This window comes from Anguilla anguilla, chromosome 7 (assembly GCF_013347855.1).
Source record: "Anguilla anguilla isolate fAngAng1 chromosome 7, fAngAng1.pri, whole genome shotgun sequence".
Taxonomy (NCBI): domain Eukaryota; kingdom Metazoa; phylum Chordata; class Actinopteri; order Anguilliformes; family Anguillidae; genus Anguilla; species Anguilla anguilla.
Window position 1 is genome coordinate 32,953,096 of NC_049207.1, and position 23,470 is coordinate 32,976,565.

The following is a 23,470-nucleotide window of genomic DNA, read 5'->3' on the forward strand; positions in this document are numbered from 1 at the left end:
TGAATCAATGCTGTCGTTTTCCTATTATGACTTACTCCAGAAAACTATGTCAGCTAGGTCTATCAGCAAACATATGGCTTAGCCATGCTCAGAAATACTCAATAATAATAAAATATTTTACAAGAAATTATTAAAATCATTGATAACATTTTGCTGGGTGCAAAAAGTGTCTTTTACTGCTACCACAGAGTGAATGCATAAGTGAATACGATGATGAGAAAACTTTTGGTTACGCTGGGCTATAAAAGGCTATTCCAAAAGAAAAATTAGACATGTTATACATAGTTAGAAAGCTTAAACTGTCACCTACTGAATAAATGAATTGTCAGTCAAGCTAGTGTAACCTATGTCTGGGTATGAACACCATACAGCTAGGTTCGGGAAGGAGCAATGGGAGTAGACAATGTACCATAAATGAATGGAGACAACACAAAATGTAAACTATAGAAAATTGCTTGCTTTAGTGAAATTAGAAAACAGGGTTCGTACCAATTTACAAAAGTACTGAGCATGCAACAATAAACTCCTTTTAAAGAAAATAACAGACCTTTTTCACAGTGTGTGCATTTGTTTGAAAGTCTTTTTCTTGGGTGCACCCTTAAAATTAATGTAAGTATGAATATCTATGTCCTGTATACAGTCCTATCACACCGTGGTGACAATGAGAAGTTCAGTTGTTCCTGCAGATGATGTTTCTATCCTCTTCGTGCAGTGAAGACCAAGCCGGGTGGCTCTCCATCGCTAATCATGGGTCAGACATAGACTGATTTCTTTAACACGGGACTCCTTTCCCTCCTCAGAAGATCGGGTCATCACAATCATGGGATCACAAAGACCAGGGTCTCCCAAAAGATTTGGGTCTCCAAAAGACCTGACCTGTATTACGAAACACTACAAAATCTGTTATACTCTAGTTCAATCATTTCAAGTATCAACTCAAAATCTGTTTTAACTGTACAGTATAAAATTAAACTGTAAAATGAACTGACAGTTCATTTTAACACATGAAATAAAACTGAGTAATATTAAAACTTACAGTAGAGACCAAAAGTTTACATACACCTAGGCTAAAAACATTCAAACTCAATTTTTCATGTTACCATACATTTCCTGTGCTAAGTCAATTAGGGTATCTACTTTCTTTCCATAAGAGGTCATTTCAAAATAATAGCTAAGAGAAAGATTTATTTCAGTTTTTATGTACTATATCAGATTTTGAGTGGGTCAAAAGTTTTCGGATTAAAAGCCTCACTCTTTTTCCTCCATACATAGCGCTGGTCGTTATGGCCAAACAGTTCAATTTTTGTTTCATCTGACCAGAGAACACTCCTCCAAAATGCTAGGTCTTCATCCTTGTCAATCAACCAATCAATCAATCAATCAAACTTTATTTGCATAGCACATTTCATACAGTAAGTGCAACTCAATGTGCTTCACAGAAAATAGTTGCAAAGAATACTTAAAATAATTTTAAAAAAATATTTCAATTATAATTAAAAGAGAGAAAGGAACAAACAAATAATAATAAATTAAATAAATAAAAGCAATGCAAAAACCTAGGTAAAAGCAATGCCAAAAAGGTGTGTCTTAAGATTTCTTTTTAAAATGTCCACAGATTCAGAAACCCGTAGATCCTCCGGCAGGCTGTTCCAAAGGCTACGACCATAATAGCTAAAAGCTGCTTCTTCATGCCTTTTTGTTCTAGCCTTGGAACAGTTAAGAGACCAGCATCAGAGGATCTAAGGGTTCTGCTGGGGACATACCTAAAAAGCATCTCTTATAAATAGGCAGGTGCATTGCCATTTAGTGATTTAAAAACCAATAAAAGTATCTTAAAATCTATTCTAAAACTAACAGGCAACCAATGCAGGGACTTTAAAATGGGAGTGATGTGTGCTCTCCTTCTGGTCTTTGTCAGTACGCGTGCTGCTGCGTTCTGCACAAGTTGTAACTGACCAATTGCTTTTTTTGGAAGACCAGACAGGAGAGCATTACAGTAATCAAGCCTGTTAGTAGTAAAACCATGCATTATCTTTTCAGTATTAGCCTGAGAGAGAAACGGTCGAACTCCAATATTCTTTAAATGGTAAAAGGATAATTTTGTGACATTTCTGATGTGGGCCTCCAAATTTAAGTCTGAATCAATAATGACACCAAGGTTTTTGACCTGGTCCTTGGTGTTGAGTGCAAGTGAGTATAATTTTACAGACAGTTTCTCTCTCTGGGCCTTTTCCCCAATGACTAAAATCTCAGTTTTATCTTCGTTCAACTGTAGGAAATTTTCTGACATCCATACATTTATGTCAGAAATACACTTCACTAAGGTGTCAATGGGGCTAAAATCATCTGGGGATACAGAGTTATATAATTGGGTCTCATCAGCATAACTATGAAAATCAATTTTGTGCTTTCTGATGACACAGCCGAGTGGTAACATGTACAGGCTGAAGAGAATAGGGCCCAAGATGGAGCCTTGGGGAACACCACATTATGTCTACTTTACCTGAGGAATGATCACCCAATGCCACAAAGAAATCTTGACCAGAAAAATAGAATCTGAACCATTGGAGAACTCTGCCGGACAGACCAACACAGTTCTCAAGTCTGTCCAGAAGGATATTATGATCAACTGTATCAAAGGCGGCTCTGAGGTCTAAGAGAACAAGGACTGAGAGCTTTTTCGCATGGGTGTTCATTCTAAGATCATTTACTACCTTGACTAGGGCAGTCTCTGTGCTGTGGTTTGCCCTAAAACCAGACTGTAACATACCAAGCACATTGTTATTGCGAAGGAATTAATTTAGCTGATTAAAAACCAATTTTTCTAAAATCTTACTTAAAAAGGGAGGTTGGATATGGGCTGGTAGTTACTAAGAACCAAACAATCCATATTACTTTTTTTGAGTGCCTCAGGAAACGTGCCTGTAAAGAAGGAGTGATTGACTAAATCTAATAATTCCTCTGATAAACAGTAGGGATGAGCGAGTACACCATTATCTGTATCGGTATCTGTTCAACCAACAAAATTATCTGTATCTGTATCTGTACTCGGAATGGGCGGGGCTTAAACTGGAAGTGGGCGTGGCATAGCCGGAAGTTGGTATTTTAACGTCTTAGCAAAACCCCTAGTGGTCGGCAGGCCTGCGTGCCGAGATTACTGAACTCAGAAATTCAGTGCTACTGCAACCAAAGTATGAGTTAAAAACAGAAACGCTTTGTTTTATACGGAATTTCGCCACGCCACCATTGTCGCTCTGGTCGTTCATTTAACATGCACCTCCTCCCTGCAGTCTCATCTGCAACTACACCCCCCACCCATGACATAATGGACAATATTGTCTATCTGGGCATTCATAAAAATATTCTTTCACCACTAAAAAATCGTATTCCATCATAGGAACAAGATAAACCCGACAGTAGCCCTAAAATATGCCAACAGCCGTGAAAACGCTGCTCACTGAATAACAAAATAAACCAGAGGAAGTTTTGAAAAATGATACCATGTCATTCTACAGTCAATATCTGGGACTAGATGTTGAATAAATACACAACCTTACCGTTGGTTTTACGCGTAGAGATGTCTCTTTTGAGACTGAGTGGTCATATATTGTCTTGGACAATCCATTTGTGAAATATACACGCATTTGTGATGCTTGGGTACCTTCCAAAATACCTGTGCATAATGCCACACGTTTATGGTGTTGTTGCCTTTAGTACAGACTGGCTTGACTGACAATTCATTTATTCAGTAGGTGAGAGTATAAGCTATCTAACGATGTATAACATGTCTAATTTTGCTTTTGGAATAGCATTTTATAGGTCAGCGTAACCGAAAATTTTCTTATCATCGCATTCACTTACACATTCACTCCGTGGTAGCATTAAAAGACGCTGTTATCATTACTTTGGTTTTTTTTTTTTTTTTAATCAACTGACGGTGCGAAGACAGTAGTAGACAAAGCGCGCCAGGTTACAGTTGGCTAACCACGATGTACCGTATGTCTTGTGATTTCAGTTGAGCGATGACCTCTAAATGTGCACAAAAGCGATATTGCATTAGTACAGTGGATGTAAAAGAATGCTAGGATGTCAATGATGCTAGTAGTGTGTGTGAGATCGCTAAATGCAAATACAAATACAAGTACATGCTTATTGTAAGGCGGTGTACTGAGTGGACCCAGGTGCAGACTACGAGACTGAGGCAGAGATTACATTACATCACATTACATTACAGGCATTTGACAGACGCTCTTATCCAGAGCGACGTACAACAAAGTGTATAACCATAACCAGGAACAAGTATGACGAAACTCCTAGAGAGAAGTACCGGTCCAAGTGCAGGGAACAACCGCATAGTTCAACTTGGACCCTGAAGGTTAAACTGGTTAACACTAACAACGAGAACGGCAACAACGCAGTCTATGGAAAAGATACAAGTAGTAGTTAAGACAGTTAATGCACCTAAGTCACCTACGAAACAGCTGCCTAGTTACAACCCTAAGCTTACAGTCATTTACAGGGGGGTAGGGATGAGTTGGCAGGGAAAAAATAAAGATTTAATAGAATTGATTCAAATAACAGAAACACTGAACAAGGCTAAACAAAGGGAAGACAAAATAAACCGGAGATGAGACTCCAAAATAACGAAGGCCGTAATACCAAAAACAAAGATCTTAAACAGGAAACAAACAAGTAACAAAGAAACAAGTAATCTTTCCAAAATACCAAACAGACAAAACTTTATGGAGAAAAATGAGGGCTTTGACAAGAGTCCAGGAAAACTCAAGACTGAGCAAAGTCAGGAACAAAAGACATGGAATAAATAGAGAAAAGCAAACAAGACAGGTGGAAGAGATGACACTTAGTGAGAGTGGGTAATCAGGACAGACACAGGTGAAAGAAATCAAAAGTTGAAGGGTGAGTACTGGCGGCAGCTAGTGGATGATGCCGGAAGGACCCAGGCGAACCCTGACACTTATATCATGTAGTCGCTAGCTAACTGTCTAGTTAGCCCTACTGTAGCAGCTGTTTAACTGGCTAGTTAGCCCCACTGTAGCAAGCTAGAAGCTAGAAATGTCCGTTTGTAATCAGTAATATGTGCTTACGTGTGAATGTCCAGTAAATGTGTGTTTAGCTATGGTGAGAATAATGTGTTGACCCAAATCTGAGAATTGCAAACTTTATTTTATTGAGAATGACAATAGATAATAGATCGCTGTGACAATGGCAAGATTGTGTTGTGTGGCGCAGCAGCAGTGAACTTTGTATAGGCTCTGTGTAGAGGAGGAGCTCTGTGTGTGGCTGGCCTATCATGGAACGATGTGGACACTGGACACAGCTACCCAATGAGGATTTTCCTTCATCACGAGTACGAATATTGACACATTTTACTTGGATGGTACTCGTGCTCGTAAAAAGTACATTATCCGTACCGGATACTCGTTTCATCCGAGTATTCGGCTCAACCCTATTGAAAGTATATCATAATATAGCCCAGTGCAGTGCAAGTGATATTTTAGAATCAGGTCAAATTATACAATTTTGCCTGATCACTTTAACAGTCAAAACTAGAATTATGAAGAAAGGCTTGTGTGTGCATGCAAAGCGAAGTGGTGCGAAAGCATGTGAACTAAGCGTTACACTGACTATTGTGGTACTCAAAATATTTTCCTAAGGTTGGCAGGTCTGTAATGCGCAGGCAAGTTCAGAGGGAGCGTCATGTGCATATTGCACCCGACAATAAGCAGTTTATTTTTGTGAATTATAGGCAATTGATATTCGAATATATTAGAACGCTAACTAATTACAAAAGCTAATATTCGAACTCAATTTCATGGCACTTTTGACAGCCTTAATTGGGATGGCAGGTATGCCATCCCGCCAAGTTACGCCTTGGCGGGGGCATGCCCCATACCTATACAGCACCGAGAGTTTGGCACTTTTCAGGGTTCCCCACAGAAATAACCACAACAGCCACAGACACTCAGCCCTTAAAAACATTAAATTCTGTACATTCTGACCCCATTTCAACAGACAGAATTCATTAACAACTTCACATGTCCACACAATAAAGCCCCAAACTAAGGGGATTTTGCGTTTTCTCCTCCTTCTTCTTCTTCTTTCTTCTTCTTCTTCTTCTCATTCTTATTTTTCCTGCCGCCTATCCCACTAACAACATGTCTCCCCATTGGACATTTCACTGACACCAGCCAAATCTTCACCTACACGACCCAATCAAAAACGCGCATACACACGCAAAATACCCATACCTTTTTACTCTGAAACATTTCCAGTTTAAACAGCTCGTCCGCCTGTGGCCTAGTGGGCAAGGTTACAGTCTTAGGAACACAGGGTTGAAGGTTCAAGCCCAGCTAGGAACACGTTTCTTTAACCTGCTAACCTGCTTTAACCCTCACTAATAATTGTCTACTACTTATCAATTATTGCTTTTGCACCATATCTACCCCCCGTTCACCGTTCAGTTATTAACCGGCTACAATATTGCTAAGCCATATGCATTATGACGTACCGTCTGTACGTTCAGTTATTAACCGGCTACAATATTGCTAAGCCATATGGATTCAACGGGAGCTCTTCTGTGCTTACTGGCCTGTGTTCTTCTTTAAAACCACCGGCAGGTTTGCTAATGATATTTCACGCATTGCATAGCTATGGCATGGTGCTGCACTAACGAAGTCACAGACTGGTAAACCTCCGGTTTAAGGCTTGAATCCCGCCTCGCCCTCAGGCAGATCATTTCCTCTTTTACACTAACGTTTTCTTACGCTTATATTTTCTTTACCAAAACTCACTCACGGCCACCCATATGCATTTCATGACGGCAAATGTATTCCTTTTATTTAAAATTACACCAGTTCACCACTGTGCCATTTCTACTAACTATATTTCTTCACTTGGCTACCGTACAAAACCTTCTTATTAGCAAACGCCACGTTTCTACATTCATGTTACCTCGCCCTGTTCTCTATCTAGCCACATACAAACAATTACTACGTATGTACGTTCTGCAACTCCACATTAAAACATTACATTTAAAATCACGATTCACTCATAAATATAACTACTAGCACTGAACATGAGAAAAACAAATTAGTGCAATAAATTGCACACGTTATTTAACCCTCCACTTCAACAACTAATGTTTAATACAGACTGTTATATATACCGTTTGATAAGGAAACTAAGCTCGCTCATGGTCACTTCATTTACTTCACACTATAGTCTGTGATCATGTCAACCTTCACCTACATGCCCATTCTGCTAAAAACATATTGTTTCAACTACGCAATTTCATCATTACGCCTAATTTATCTCACACTGTTGTTATTTTTCTCATATGCAAAGCCTGCTGGGACATATGCGTCTGCTCCTATTCTCCACTATCAACTTTTCCGGTTCTAGCTTAACAAAACAGCAAAGAGGATTCCTACCTGCAGATAAGCCTATCAAAATGCCTTATAAACCTTACAAACACTAAAAGTGCATCTTCATAAAATAACACACAACGGAGCAGGATAGAAGGGTACACAAGTTGCGACCTAGGCAGCTCTAATTCTACGGGCTTGCTGATTCTTTTGTCAATCAAGGCTCGTTGGATGCCTGTCAAATCCGTGAGTAGCCTACATACACTGGCCATATTTCACCTTTTCTGATGCATTTACACTTACGCCACCGCACCATTTGTCACAGCCACTGTTTTACATATATAGCAAACCGAAACTGCTAAACGTACACGCTCATCAGACTGTTCAAATTCACACAAGGATAGCCATAATCCACAACCGTTTCTTACAGGGTCACTTCGCATTTCTCACTCTCGTAATAAAACGCTTTGCAAAAAGAAATGATATCTCATAAAAAACACGTTTTCAATGTACAAAAATGCCAAGTTACTCACACATACAAGACATACACCATCAATAACTCATTCATTCAGACTGCCAAAATCCAGGCCTGCCATTAAAAGTATTGATATCAAAATGACGCCAAGTTACGGTACTACAAACAATATAGGCTATCTTGCCTCACCGAAATTTAATAACATGTATTCCAAAGCAATGCTACCCAATATTTCCTCAATTCTTTCAAGTCACTTGGCCCTGTGTTTTGTAATCTTACCATATTACAATGTCATGCAAACTTTGTGTCAGATCAAAGTGTCAAATATTTCGTATTGCCTCATGGAACACATTGAAATTCATGTAGAAAACTGCTGGTCAGTCACTACAGGAAGCATATTTCTCCAGAAAACATATGTTTATACTTGCTTCTGAACTGAATTTGAGTAAATGTACAAGTGATTGTATATTTGCAACGTACAATAAATACATGTAAAATACATATTGTACATACATACATAGAGAACTTCTTTATCCCCATGGGGACATTTCCCTCGCAGCATGTTACATTCACATTTACGAACAGACATTTATACCAAGAAACATACAATCATTCACGCAACAGAAAGGCTAGGCACCAAAATACATACATACCAATACAAATTGGACATACAGATGCCTATTCAAGCAATCTTGACTGTGAGAAAGCCATCCACACATATTTTTGGCCTGTCCATGTACTGCACGCTTATAACTAAGTGTATAACCATAACCAGGAACAAGTATGACGAAACCCCTAGAGAGAAGTACCGATCCAAGTGCAGGGAACAACCGCATAGTTCAACTTGGACCCTGATGGTTAAACTGATTAACACTAACAACGAGAACGGCAACAACGCAATCTATGGAAAAAATACAAGTAGTCGTTAAGACAGTTAATGCACCTAGTCACCTACGAAACAGCTGCCTAGTTACAACCCTAAGTTTAGTCATTTACAGGGGGGAAGGGAGGGAGGGGGAGAGGTGCAGCCTGAAGAGGTGAGTCTTCAGTCGTCGTTTGAAATGGGTCAGTGTCTCAGCTGTTCTGACCTCCACAGGGAGGTCATTCCACCATCATGGGTCCAGAACAGACAGGAGACGTGTTCTGGAAGTGCAGGTGCGAAGAGGGGGAGGTGCTAGGCGTCCTGAGGTAGCAGAACGGAGGGATCTGGCTGGCATGTAAGGTTTGAATATCTTGTGGAGGTATGCTGGGGCTGATCCCTTGACTGCCTGGTATGCTAGGACCAATGTTTTAAATTTGATGCGAGCTATAACAGGCAGCCAGTGGAGGGTAGTGAGCAGGGGAGTTACGTGGGAGTGTCTGGGGAGGTTGAAGACCAGACGAGCTGCAGCATTCTGAATGAGTTGCAGGGGTCTGGTGGCAGATGCCGGTAGTCCAGCCAGAAGAGAGTTGCAGTAGTCCAGGCGGGATAGAACCATTGCTTGGACCAGGAGCTGGGTTGAGTAGGTGGTGAGAAAGGGGCGGATTCTGCGGATGTTGTACAGGAAAAATCTGCATGCCCGGGTTACTGCTGCATTGTTGTTGGAGAGGGACAGCCTGTTGTCCATCACCACTCCGAGATTCTTGGCGCAGGGTGACAACACTAGTCACAACACTTACTTTTAGCAATTTATTTTATATTTCTCATTGGATTTCCTAAAATATTGCGTCATCTTTTGATACCCAAGACCTTGATGAACACATTTCAGTGACCAAAAATCTTAGTTACAATTGTTTAGTGTGTTTTATTACAACATTCCTGTGCATGTTCAAAACTACTGTTTACAGTTTGTGTGTTTTTACAGTTTACAATCCACACATGATTATGACCTACTTACTGCTGCCATATTATTGTAGCTGAGTTTGTGCTGAAAACAAAAATATGAAACACTTTGGAATCACTGTATATAAAGTTGATGAAATTTACACAAATGTCAGAGCATCGCACAATCACCAGTGTGCCTCATTTTACCCTTAGACCCCAGAGGGTTAAAAACATCTCTAGGGTTGCTTTTTACCACTTGAGAAATATCTCAAAAATTTGGAAAATACTGTCCTTACATGATGCAGAAAAGCTAGTTCATACTTTTGTTACTTCAAGATTAGATTACAGCAATGCTCTTTTGTCTGGATGTGCACATTCCTCTCTGAAAGGGCTCCAGCTAATTCGAAATGCAGCAGCTCGTATTCTCACTAGAACAAGGAGATTCGAGCACATCAGCCCAGTGTTCACTTCACTGGTTGCCAGTTAAATTCCGAAAAGACTAGTTCTTACCTTTAAAGCCTTACATGGGCTTGCCCCTTTGTACTTAAATGATTTACTTCTTCCTTATATTCCCTCACGAATGCTCCATTCGCAGGGTGCAGACCTCCTTGTTATTCCTAGAATAGCTAAAATTACCATAGGTGGTAGAGCCTTCTCCTATCGTGCTTCCCTCCTGTGGAACAAGTTGCCTGCCCATGTTCGGGGCGCAGACACTATCACCTTATTTAAAGCTAGGCTCAAAACATATCTTTTTAGTCTCTCCTATATTTTAGGGGCAGGAGTGGGTGGCAGGTATAGCTATAGAGTCTCTGGTGGACTGAGCTGTTAGTGCTGTCACTGGATCATCATTGGTAGTGCTGTGTGAAGCTGAATCGGTCATGGTCTGGTGATGACTGTCTCAAGCCTGCCCTCATGACTGCGTTGGCCCCTGCCTCCGTTTCCCTTAACTATGCTGCCATAGCCTTATTCTGCCGGTGTTTTCCTTATCATATGCAGGCAGTTCTGTCTCTTCTGCTCTGCTTGCTAATCTACCTTTTGAACCCCCTAACAAGGTTTTATTTTCTTGTTTTCCTTGGCACTGGCCACCTGCCCCGAGCTCTAGCCCAAGTTTGTTGAGCACCCTCCCCTGGCCCGGAGCTCCAGCCCTAGACCAGCTGGGCACCCCAAATTCCTTTAAAATAAATTATGACATTTGGATGTTTTTTTGTATATGAAAAAAACAATGCTTTTTACCAATTTTTTATAATCTAAAAAAATTCTGTGTCATTTTAAAAAGCCAAACGCTAACGGCTAAGTGGTTAGCCACCCGAGATGACCCGTCGCACAATTACAACATCACACACAGAGCTAGAGTTTAGATAAACGTTCGAAAACCGTTTTCTTCCCGTTGTTTCCCGTTAGTGTAATAAATTATACATTTTTATATTATTTACAGCTGTATATATCGTTGTAAACATCATAATATAGCTAGGCTACTTGCGCTTCACAAGCCTTGCCAGGGAACCGCACGAGGTGTGACGTAAATAACATGCGCAGCAGTGTTAGCTTTTGTTAGCAAAATAATTGTTTTGGTTAAAAAACGACATTGGAATTCAGCGGATCCAGTGCCATTTAAGAGAGAAATGTGTCCGGATAAAAACGTCCAAGTTTTAAACGCCAGCGTAAATCACAGACTGTGACAGGGATGGTTATGTGAAAATCCATTCATTTTTTCCATAGAGAAATTTCCCTTTGAACTGGAATTCCATATATGGGCAAGGTTTTTGCTCTGCGTTACGTCAGACTTCTGAGGCCTATAACAAATTGCATGAAAAAAAATGAAGTACATTAAATTGATATGAGATCCTGTCCTAAGGAGGACAGCAGCAGCCCATCCTCCTCTGCCCCCCACCACCAATTCACATAGGCGGCCCTTTCCCCTCTTGCCTGCCCTGCAGGTGTTGCTATTGAAGCATTTTAATCAGAATTTCAATCATGGATTTTTTTCCAAAGAAGAGAGAAAAATTATTTTAAAAATGATACTGAGATTTGGTAATGGTTTATTCAACCAAATACTCTTTTTTTATATTTGGATCTCCTTCTTGCCTCTCAAAAATAGAGGAGCAACCTCCTCTGCCTCTATGGACCAGCCTCCTCTGATATATATATATATCAGAGGAGGCTGGTATATATATATATATACTATTGTGGCAAACACACCTGCCACAGGCCACCGAAGTGGCTTTCCTTGGGGCCCTCCAGCACAGAGACACAGGGAGAAGATGTTCCAACAGTCCAGCTTTATTTACAAGGGTCGGCAAGATGTTATAGCCGAGGAGCAGATGTTAAAACTGTCATGACAGAGCTCTCTGGTGTGGGTGGGGATGGCAGATTTAACCTGTGCGCAGTGATTACCTCACTACGCACAGGTGCAGCCACTCCTGTTCCTGGGTCCAATTAGCCTGGCCAATTATCTAATTCTTAACCAATTATCCAATTGGCCAGGTCTAATTAGCTTGACCCAGGGCAGGTGTGGCTGCTTAAACCAGCCATCCCCACACCACAACTATATATATATAGTATAGCTTCGTTCCGTTGCTACCATAATATAACAAACTGTCTTGTGTCTACAGCTGCAGTTTCTTGCTGCAATTACTAATATTGAATAAAAACAAAACAAACAAAAGATGCAATTTATGCTGTAGTCTGCCAATGTCTAAATAAATAATACGGTACTCACGCAGGTAGCAGGGATGGCGAGTTGATATTTAATTTTTTTGTTTCATTTTTTCTCAATGTCATATTTATTATTTGAAATATGTATTATTATTCTAAATGTCTCTGAGGCGCTCTGAAATGTGCATTCTCTGCTAAGCTGAGCAATGGATTGGAATATGTGTCTGACACCTTTTTGGCGGGACCGCAACAGCAACAGCGGGCCAGCCCTACAAACGTGAATGTCTGTGACTGAGTGATGAAGTTACACCATTGGTCGGCCAAATGGCGTGTGTTAGGTCCAGCCATATACTAGGTTTTGACCTGGTCTTGTTCACCTCTGATAGGCAAAGAGAGTTAACTTGACCTCTCTCTTTTTTAAAGTCGGACTGAAATTGCTTCGCTTATATTTTGTACTACCCTTGGTGGTAAAATAGGCAATGTCAGCTGTATTATCAAATCATTTACAATTTATATTTTTTTGTTTTGAATTATAAAAATTGGTGTTTTAAAAATCACTGCGCCATCTACTGTGCTTTTTTCCCCACATTTTTAAAACTGCCGCTTCCTGACGTCAGGAAGCGGTCGCATTTGCATGCAGCCTATCACAGCGTGTATTTGCTTCTTATGATTGACATTGAGGGCTAGGCTGCATTTGCCACTGTCAAGTTTGGCAAACATGGCACCTTGCAAGCGACACTGTTGTGTTGAAGGATGCACAAATAGTGACTCACTACACGCAATCCCGAAGGACACAAATGTAAAAAACATGAGTAGAATTTTTATCAGGTTCATTTGTGTCAAACAACACAAGAGTCTGCAGTCTGCATTTTAAACCAGACAACTTTTTGAATTGGGTGCAAAAAGTGGATTTTGCAAAGAACTGCGACTGAACCCTGGAGCAGTCCCCACAATTCGATCAAGCGCAGTACGGAGGATAACCACAAAGTAAGTTTCTTATATTATTATATTTAGATGTATAATTACTGTGTATGAATTACCTTCGCCTGGCTTACAAGGAGGATAGCTAACAGCTACATTCGCTATCGTTAGCTGGCATAGCTGAAAAGCAATCTTAGCATCAACATAATTATCACACAAAATATAAAGCAACAATTCAGGAAAGCCAAATATTATTTATCTAACTAGCTACTGAGATTTGTTGACTTTGTGCAATATGACAACTCATTTAGCTTTACAGGGTTTTCCCGCATCCACGTCAAGCGGACAGACGACCGCATCCACTACCACCAGTGACCCCGCCCCCTCTCATTGCCCATAAACCCCTAAAAACCGCAGTGTTGAGAGCAGCAGTGGCTCTGAGGATCAGGTGTTCCGGTGAGGCAGCAGGTGTGTTCAGAGCAGCTCTCCGCCCGGCGAGTGCTGTTTCTACCCCCCCACCACCACCCCCTCAAGCGGCAGTTAAAAATCCCAGCAATTTCAAACGGCTTTGAAAGAAAAAAGGGCCAAATACTTTTTAGACTGCAGCAGGCCCGCCCAAAGTGGTCCAAAAAGAAAACAAAAAAACCAACGGAAGGCATTCTTGAACGCTCTGTCCTGTGTGCTTCTCTGAATTCATTTTGTATTTTTTGGTTTATGGACTCTGTGGGACGAGGAGCTGCTCTGCCGGGTGATACTAACTGCAGCTTGTTCAGTGGGGTGGAGGGTCCCTGTGACAGTTGGGGCCTGTGTGCAGTTAAGCAGAGATACGGAACTGGGTTCTAAAATTGGGTAGGGAGACATTTTCTGGGGTAATGCATTGAGTTCGGGTTCTTTCACGTTTTTATGAAATTCCAACATTAAAAAAAAAATAATAATAAAATTTAAAAAATTCTCTCATTGAGGATCTTAATTTGTTACTGCCCACCAGGTTAAAAGGTCTGCATCTTGATGGTATGTTTTGAAGTACCATTGCTATTATTGTGTTGTCACTATTATAGTAAGTTAATGTCACCCATTATCTGCACTCAGTACTCTGTGAATATAGCTGTGTGTAGTTGACGTGTCTGTGCTGATGAGTTGAGTGAGTCTGTGTGCAGTGCATGGAGCTGCCTTTTCGCTGTGTATGCCGCTCTGAGGTTTGAAGTATCTTTTTTTTTATCCTCGTCTGTCGCCGGGGTATCATTCGAAACGGCTTGTGTAACGAGCGCTGGTCAGACACGAGCAGCGACTGGACGCTCCTGGTCATAGGTGTCCAGAAGTGAAGCAATTTTAAACGGTTTACTTTTTACTGTGCCGTGTTGACTCTTGTGTAACATAACGTATAATGAATGGAATGTCTGCGCCGGAGACGTGAGAAGGAAACTGTCATTGTGCTTTTTGTTGTTGGGGTCTCGTGTGCGAGAGTGGGGTACGGTTTAATGCAGTCTGATGAGAAAGCAGAGGGATTAGCGGAGAAATAGAGAGTTTGAATGTCTCGGAGATATGTATACGTGACGTGCGGTTTGTCTGAAGCTACGTACTGATGGGAGAAAGGCTGTCTGCAAAGGTTGCTAAGACACTGCAATGACGAGACCTGTGCTTTGGAGAAAGTCCTGGTGTTCACCACTAGAGGGCAGCATACGAACAGATAAACGAAAGGTTTCCTTTTACAGTTTTGTGGCCGGGACGAGCTTTCTTCCACAGTCACTGTAGAAAAGCGTAGGCTCGCGGTCTAATCGCAGTATTTCTTTGGCTCCGTTCAAAGTCGGCTTCTCGGTTTCTCTAAGCTGGGGGGCTAAGCAGCCGGCGGGTCCACGTTTCTTTGTTTGATCGCCTAAAATTCTCACCATGCTCAGCATGTGTAAATTTAAAGGAGAATTTGAGCCTTGGAGTGAGGTGTTAAAGAATACCCGGGTGATTAAATAATACCTCCTGTTTGGAAACAGGAGACCGAAGACCTAAAAACGGAAACCGGACGCCGCGCTCCAGAGGCCAAGAGGGTCCACTTTAGTAGGAGCAATAGGCCTTTTTCACGCTCACAGAACGTACTTCCAGTCCGGCGTTTGTTGTGTAAAATCACTTCTGCCAAAATGGAAAGAGAATTTGATGTGCCGAAATTAATGCTCTCCTTGGACACCCTTCCAATATTAACGTCCTCAGATGTTGTTCGTTTAGTGGAGCAGCATTCCTCCACAGCCCCTTCAAAGCTGGAGCGAGGATATAAATTCTTCTTTGAAAATTTTATCTACAACTATGAAGGTAAGTGGCTAACCTAGTTGACTTACGGTAACGTTATGCTGAGTGTAGCACAGTGGGTAAGGAACTGGGCTTGTAACCGAGAGGTCGCAGGTTCGATTCCCGGGTAGGACACTGCCGTTGTACCCTTGAGCAAGGTACTTAACTGAAATTGCTTCAGTATATATCCAGCTGTATAAATGGATACAATGTAAAATGCTATGTAAAAGTTGTGTAAGTCACTCTGGATAAGAGCGTCTGCTAAATGCCTGTAATGTAATGTAATGCTAGCTTAGTGACAGCTCAAAATCTTTAGTTATCTTAGCTCAGCGTTGTATGACTTTGACATTTGTTTTAATGTTAACAATAATACATTGTATAAGTGTACATACAAGCCTTGTAGTGTTTTATGATGTAGCGTTAGCGATGATAATTGTACTTTTCTCTCAGTGTCTAACGTGGTAAACAGGGAGGTTGTCGTCAGGTGTAGGTGTTTCAGGTCAATGAGGAAGCGAGAAGTGCCCCACTCATTACAGGTTATTTTATGAGATTAAGGACAAAACGTTAAGATAGGTTTAACCTCTTCCACTGTTAGTCTAATTTAAGTTTACATTATTTTCGATACAGTCATTTGCTAGCTGTAATTACTCACTCAAACAATGAGTTGCTGTATCTATTATAGTCGTGTTTCATGTAATGTTAATTACTTAACATAAAATGCTTTGGATGTACATGTAAACTCTAAATATAATATCATTCTGTCTGCATAGCACAAAATATTGAAGCAACTATGTTGTTAATAGTGCAAGGGGTTAAATATTTTACTGCAGTTGCAGATTTTCTCAGACTCACGATTGTCTTTTTGTAAAGCTGTTCCATACCATTTTTATTTGGCAGTTACAGCCAGGATTTTCTTTTATATTAACAGGGTTTTCACTACCATAGAAAGGCTTAGGTTTACCCACTAGCCACATCTGTCCAAAATGTAAACAAGTAAGGCAGTTTTCACGGTCGGGAAAAAGTTTATGACAACGTTAGCCAGCAAAGCTAGTTAGTTGACGTTACATAAAGATACCGCGACTGAACGTTAGTATCTAACATGGCTTGGCAGCTAAACAAAGTTAGGCTGTGATCGCATGTAACGTCTTTTTCTGATGAAAACCATCAAAGCGTTTTTTTTAATATTAAAAAAAAAAAAACGCTGTTCCAAAATAGCCTCTAAGCCATAGGTGTCAAACTCTGGCCCGCGGGCCAAATTTGGCCCGCAGTGTAATTATATTTGGCCCGCGAGGCAATCCCAAATGACAACTAGAGCTAGCCCACCAGTATTATAGACAAATCCGGCGAAACCCGGAAGTAAAGCAGCGTGTGACGTCACCCATTGCCTCTCCGTGGGTCTGTAAAACACGTTTTGAAGCTCAATGGCGGGCGCGGCCATGTTCTCGATTTGGAGCCAAAACCATAGAGTTAAGCGGTCTTGTGATTTTTACAATGTGATTGACAGTCCGGTGCGGAAAAGCCCATCAACCTGAACGAACGATTGCAGAACGAACTTGAGGCTAGCTGACTGTCTGCCGTTATGTTTTAAAATATACGATCAAATGTTTACGGAGTTTAATTTCCATCCGTGACTGTACTGTGTCATGTAATCACGTTATATGTATGACCTTAATAATACAATTATGTTCAGTTATCTTCAATTTATGTTTCTCGGCAAAACGAATATGCTTAGCTAGCATATCAGCTTGCCAGTGAGCTAGGTAAGCTATCCGTGGTTAGCTCACGCATTAGCAATATGAACTACAGGGGAAGAACATCGACTGCACTGATGGTCAATCAATCAGAGATGTGTAGACTACTGGTGATTTGACTAGGCTAATTTTCATATAACTGTCTGGTAGACCTGCTGTTAACCAAGCAAGTTATCGTCGTAGGTTTTCGCCACAGTCAGTTAATGAGCCATTAACTGCTACTACTCCATCGCCGTTTGTGGTGTTTACTTGCTGGGTGACGCTAGCTGACCGATCGTTCGCAAGTCACTTTTTACCGAATAAAAATTAACACTGTCAGCGGTGATTAACAAATCTACCAAGTATTTTAATAACTGATTTACAGGCGTGTAAATATGACAACGCACTTTGAAGAGCAAGTTTTCCACCTGTTGCATAAAGACAAAAATAATGTACATTGAATTTCTAATTATTATTTTCTTGCTAGCTTCTAGCTTTGTCACATTCGTGCAGCATAGCCCAGGTAGACATTTACGGAATGTACACGACTGACAAGCCGTCAAACACATTTGACAGATGGAATATTTGCCGGTTAGGGTTAGCTAGCTAGTCAAATGGCTTGGTAGCCGAAGTTGCGAACTGTTTTAGGCTACTGGACTACCACATATAGCAAATAAGCGTTAGCTGATTACGCTTTCTGCCAACTAATTATTTGGTTAAGTGGGGTAAAGGAAATAGTAAAAATGACTCGGCTACCGCAAAACTTCAGAGGAGGATTATTTTATGGTCGTCTAGTGCAGCTGTAAATAGCACACGCTATAATGAAACCATTACAAAATGGGATGCCTGCATTTTCTGACTTCGCACAGGTGGACCGTGGTCGGAGCCGCAATGTCAAGGCCAAGAGACGCCACCTCCCACCCCAGTGACCACAGATTGTAGCCCCTACTGTAGCTCAGTCCTCCGCAGTAATGTCAGTTTCTGGAAAGCAAAGGGAAGGACACAGCAGAGCTCCGGGAGCAAAAGTTTCTGTGTGAGCTGGCCTTTCTGTGTGACATCTCGAGCCATCTCGATGCGCTGAACCTGCAGCTTCAGGGGCGGGGGCGCATCATCACAGACATGTACGCTGCAGTGAGGGCTTTTAAAACTAAACTGTGCCTGTGGGAGAATCAGATGCTGCAAGGAAGCCTTGGCCATTTTCCCTGCTGCCAAACCATAAAAACGCAGATCTCTACCACCGTGTTCCCATGCGCACAGTTTACTGAAAAACTCAGTGTACTTGGCGCTGAGTTTAGCCGGCGATTTGCCGACTTTGATGTCCAGAAATGTAGGTTTGAACTGCTCAGTAATCCCTTCGCAGTTGATGTGGAAAACGCACCAACCAACCTCCAAATGGAGCTGATTGAACTCCAGTGTAATGACACGCTGAAGTCAAAGTATGATGCTGTGGGCGCCGCACAGTTTCCACAGTTCATCCCTGACACAATGCCTCAGCTCCGCACCCAAGCTGCTCAGATGCTCTCCATGTTCAGCAGCACTTATCTATGTGAGCAACTTTTCTCCTCGATGAAGATGACTAAAACATCTCACAGGAGACGTCTGACTGATGAACACCTTCGCTCGATACTGAGGATTTCCTCAGCTCAGAGCCTGAGCCCAGACATTGATGAACTAGCATCCAAGAAGAGATGCCAGGTATCTGGCTTGGGCACATCAGATTAGATCAGTGTGTAGCAAACTGAGCAATAATTAACCTTTTCTTTATGCACTTTTTCTTGCTACTCCAAGGCATGGGCTTGAATGGTTGATTGATTTATTATTGTTGTTCTATTTTTAAAATTATTAGCCTGTGGAAAAAGTTTATTTTGATATTTAAATCAGAAGGCTGCAAATAGAAAAGCGGCAAACGATTTTTATTTAAATTTCATTTAATAAATTAATGCCATTGATGTGTTTTTTTATTTGAAATTCGATTTTGCATGTCTGCACTATTGTTATATATTGTATAGTAATAAGCGTTGCTTGTTCCATATTCAATGTTAAAGCAAAACTTGTTTGGGTCCATATTAAAAGGTTCATTTGTTCAATGTTGGCCCGCGACTTTGTTCAAGTTTTAAATTTTGGCCCACTGTGTATTTGAGTTTGACACCCCTGCTCTAAGCCATCTGAAAACCTAGGGAAAACCCTGATTAATCTTATTAACCACAATGACCTGTTGTACTCATTTTTTTGTGAGACACACACATGCACACACATTTTGTCTGACATGTTTATGTCTTTACTGTAGATTGTTTTCCAAGCTGGCACAGAGCCTGTTCAGTTGAATGGATCACCATGCACCTGTTCAGCAGGCAAAGTGCTATGCAACCATCTCGTGGCCATGCTGTTTCAGAGTGCCCATTACAGCATGATGCAGATGAAGGCGGTACCACCAACTATGGCTTGCACAAGCACTCTGCAAACATGGCATCGGCCACGGACACAGGTAACTTGCAACATTACCTGCAACATTGTGTAAAACCCTATGACAATAACTGATGATATATTAAAGCAAGACATTTCTACAATTATGGCTGCTTGTTTGTATCATTCTCAGGGGATCTGTACAGAGCCTATTCAGAACTTGGTGGTTAAGAAACCAGAGCCATCTGCCAGAAGCGTATGTAAATCAACGCTCTATCAAGCATACACAGGTGATGGTCATTATTATTGTACTGTCATACTGTTGGCTACTGTGTATTCATGAACATATTGTTGTATGTTACCAATTTGGACTTGCAAGTGAAGCGTGGAAAGACAATGAATTTAATACCTGTACTTTTAACACTTATGTTTGTTTATGCTTCATTTGTTTCAGGATCCGTCCCTGGCCCATCAGTCTTGTCCCTTGGGGAAAGACTAAAAAGCCTCAGACCCCAACCGCTAATATCCTTGGTGCTGCATGGCTTGTCTGAGCTTTCACTGGTTGACTCTAGGTTTGGACCTGTGCTGCAAGGTTCACCACTGTCATATCAGTGTCCTCCTGTTGTGGCCACTAGTCATGTCAAACACCCAGATGCCCCAGCATTCCCCAAACACCCAGTAGATGGTGCCAAATTTTCCACTGCCATACACTTTGTCCCAAATTGCCACCAGTTCTTCCATTTAGAGAGCTTAACTGTCACACAGGAGATTGCAGCTATGATAGAGGAGGGCACACAAGAGCAGTCCGAGTGTCCATTATGGAAAGAAATGCGCCAGCCCAGAGTAACAGCCAGTAGGTTCTATGAGGTTTTCCATGAGCGTGGGGGAGTCTACTGGTCAGGTACTGGCAGTGCGAATACTTAAGGGAGTATGACAAACTAGCACAATGAAAAGGGGCCTTGAGCGTGAACCTCAGGTGCTGGAACAATACTCAATACTGTTCAATGTAAATGTCTCACCCTGTGGCTTTGTCATACATCCCGATGCTCCTTACCTTGGTGCCAGCCCAGATGCAAAGGTTTATGACCCTAATGCAACTCCTAGTTTTGGGCTTGCAGAAGTTAAAAGCCCAGACATCTGTAACATTTCTGAGGTGGGGCATGTCAAATGTGTGAATGGCCAGGCAAAACTGAAAAAAAATCATAAATTCTACTGGCAGGTTCAAGGTCAATTGGCAGTAACTGGATTGAGCTGATGTGATTTCATTACTGACACTGAGGACATAACAGTTGAAAGAGTCTGGAGGGATGATGAAATGATAACAGAGATGAAAGAAAAGGTGGACCTTTACTTTTTTTGTACATATATGGATCTCCAAACAGCTAAATGGTAACTCTAAACCCCTGGTGGTCTAGTGGTTAGGATTTGGCACTATCACTGCTGCAGCCCGGGTTCGATTCGCGGTCAGGGAATGTACATTTTCACTATTGTATATCTGAACAGGCTGTACATAACCACCAACTTTATGTATATAAAGTAACATAATTTTTCTTTCTTGTTACTATTTAATATTTCTCTTCACTCCTTGCACTCTTCACTTCTTTGCACTATTTGTATCCTGTATATAGTGTGGCGTGGATCGGGGCATGCCCCCACAGTGCCCCTCCCAGCCAAAACCTGCCACCAGGCCAGCTCTTCAGGACCCAGGACAGCACCCCACTATGAAGCCCAGCCACAGGACCCTGGAGAGCGGCAAATTAGAAATTCCTCAACTCCCTCCTTTGCAGTCAACACACCTGCAATCAATGAGGCAACACAGCTGCCGCCACTCCAGGGAGATGGCTGGGAGCTTAAAAGGAGGCCTTTTGTCCCCCTTGAGGAGAGGGGTTTTGGGCTGCAGGAGAGCTGTGGAAACTGTTGATAACTTTGTCCCTATTTTACTGAATCCGGTGGAGACGCAGGACCACATCCCTCTTCCTGCTTTGAAGAGGGATCCCCTCAGCGGTCTCCCGGACGCCGTTACTCCTAATTTTGTTTGCTTTACTTTAAGTTAATTCCGACAGGAGATTTTTGTTGTTGAGTTTGGTTTTGGGTTTTGTATATAATTTTGGTAAATAAAAGGCCCTGTTGGGCTATTTTTCCCCAAACCTCCGGTCTGTGCATTTCTGTGCCGCCCCGCCTGCACCGTCACGCCCAGTGCGGTGCCACAATAGTCATTCCTTGTGTATTGTGTTGTTACTTTCTTTTTCTTTTGTGTAAGGACATTGAGTCAAATTCCTTGCATGTGTAAATATACTTGGCAAATAATTCTGATTCTGATTTATAAATGTAATAAATTCCAAGAGACATGTTTTGTGGTTTTTAAGTATTTTAGTAAATGAATACTTGTCATTGGAACTAGATTTGTTAAACAGTGTAAAACAAATATTAAAACTATTGGCCTAATTAGCATTAAGCTTACTGTATGTACATTAACTTATCATCATATCATATCAATCTACACATTACATCAAACATAAACTCATACTTTTTGTATGTCTAAAGGAGAATTCATTAGTGGCTACGACATTTAAGAATAACACTAATTACACTACTTACAATTACAACAATAACAATAATTCATACTCTATGCCACAGGTATGTGACCTTTCAAATCTAGTGGTCCCTGAAAGTTGGTCATCAAGCAGCAGTTGGAGAGTGAGGGATGATGGGCTCTGGCACTTTATTTGCCCTTTCACAGCTTTCCCACAGATTTACTCCAAAATAAGAAAAAAACTTGCTAGGTAGCATGTATGTATGAATGTATTGACGGACAACGCGACAAGCCTACTTAAGATATATCAGCTGATTTAAAAATGTGTTGGTAGTTTTTATCAGCGATGAAAACAAACAGTTCAGTAGTGAACTGAACACCATTACATAGGCGATTTGACAAGCAATATAAATCTTTATTAGAACAAGTACAGCACAAACATCATGTTACAAAATAGTAACGGTAGTACAAAACTTAGTTCAGAGATATTTCACTTCGGTATAACATAAGTAATTTTGTGGAGCCTAACACATTGTACTTACATAGCTTTGCTTCCCCTGCTGGCCGTCAACGCTAACAGAATCGCTTTTCCTCACAGTTGTCAGGCTCCCTATTCATTCATTTTCGGGACAACCGAGAGGAACAGAGACGCTGTTAACGGACAGCAGATGTTGCTTCACGCTACGAAAACACAATGGAGTCGCCTCCAGAAAATAATTTATGTTATGCCGAAGTGAAATATCTCTTTAATCGGCTAACTTGCTGTGGTTAGCAAGCTAGCTATTTAGCTTTCTGGCGAACCAGAGCTAACCTTATACTTACCTTCATAACCGAATATAAACTTCTCAAAAAATAATTTATAGCCCTTGTCTAGTTTAGACCGCTTAACATTCACTGGCAGTGCTTCAACAATGCGGATAACATCGGACATAGTGAACTTTGGCAGAGCTATTAGGGACTGTGAGAACACATGTCGCTATTTAGGCTCAAATTTTCGCTGTCAGAAATGGACTTGCGTCCGTAGCAACGGTAACTGGAAACAAAGTATCCCTACATCCGGTTTTGGTCGCCATCTTGTGAAATAGGCCTCGTAATTGCCGTATCGGGATATCACTGTCCAGTCTGAATAAAAATCATTTTTGCAGTAACCTAGCTCTGAGAAATGTTAATAAGCTGCCTAGCTAGGCTGTCTAATGTCTAGCTAGTGAGTAACAACCAACAATAACAAAAAAAAATAAAAATCTCTTCCTCCGCCAGTTGGAGCTGTATCATTAACAGCAGAAAGCCGAG

General features: G+C 41.3%; 1 protein-coding gene across 1 annotated transcript; it reads left to right on the top strand.

Annotated features, from left to right (window-relative positions):
- The first annotated feature begins 12,477 nt into the window (after positions 1-12,477).
- On the top strand, positions 12,478-21,769 carry LOC118232225. The gene is made up of 4 exons (XM_035427003.1): positions 12,478-15,538; positions 19,532-19,729; positions 19,841-19,937; positions 20,102-21,769. The coding sequence occupies exons 1-4, from the start codon at positions 15,533-15,535 to the stop codon at positions 20,569-20,571; spliced, it is 771 nt and encodes a 256-aa protein (XP_035282894.1). The 5' UTR covers positions 12,478-15,532; the 3' UTR covers positions 20,572-21,769.
- The last annotated feature ends 1,701 nt before the right edge of the window (positions 21,770-23,470 follow it).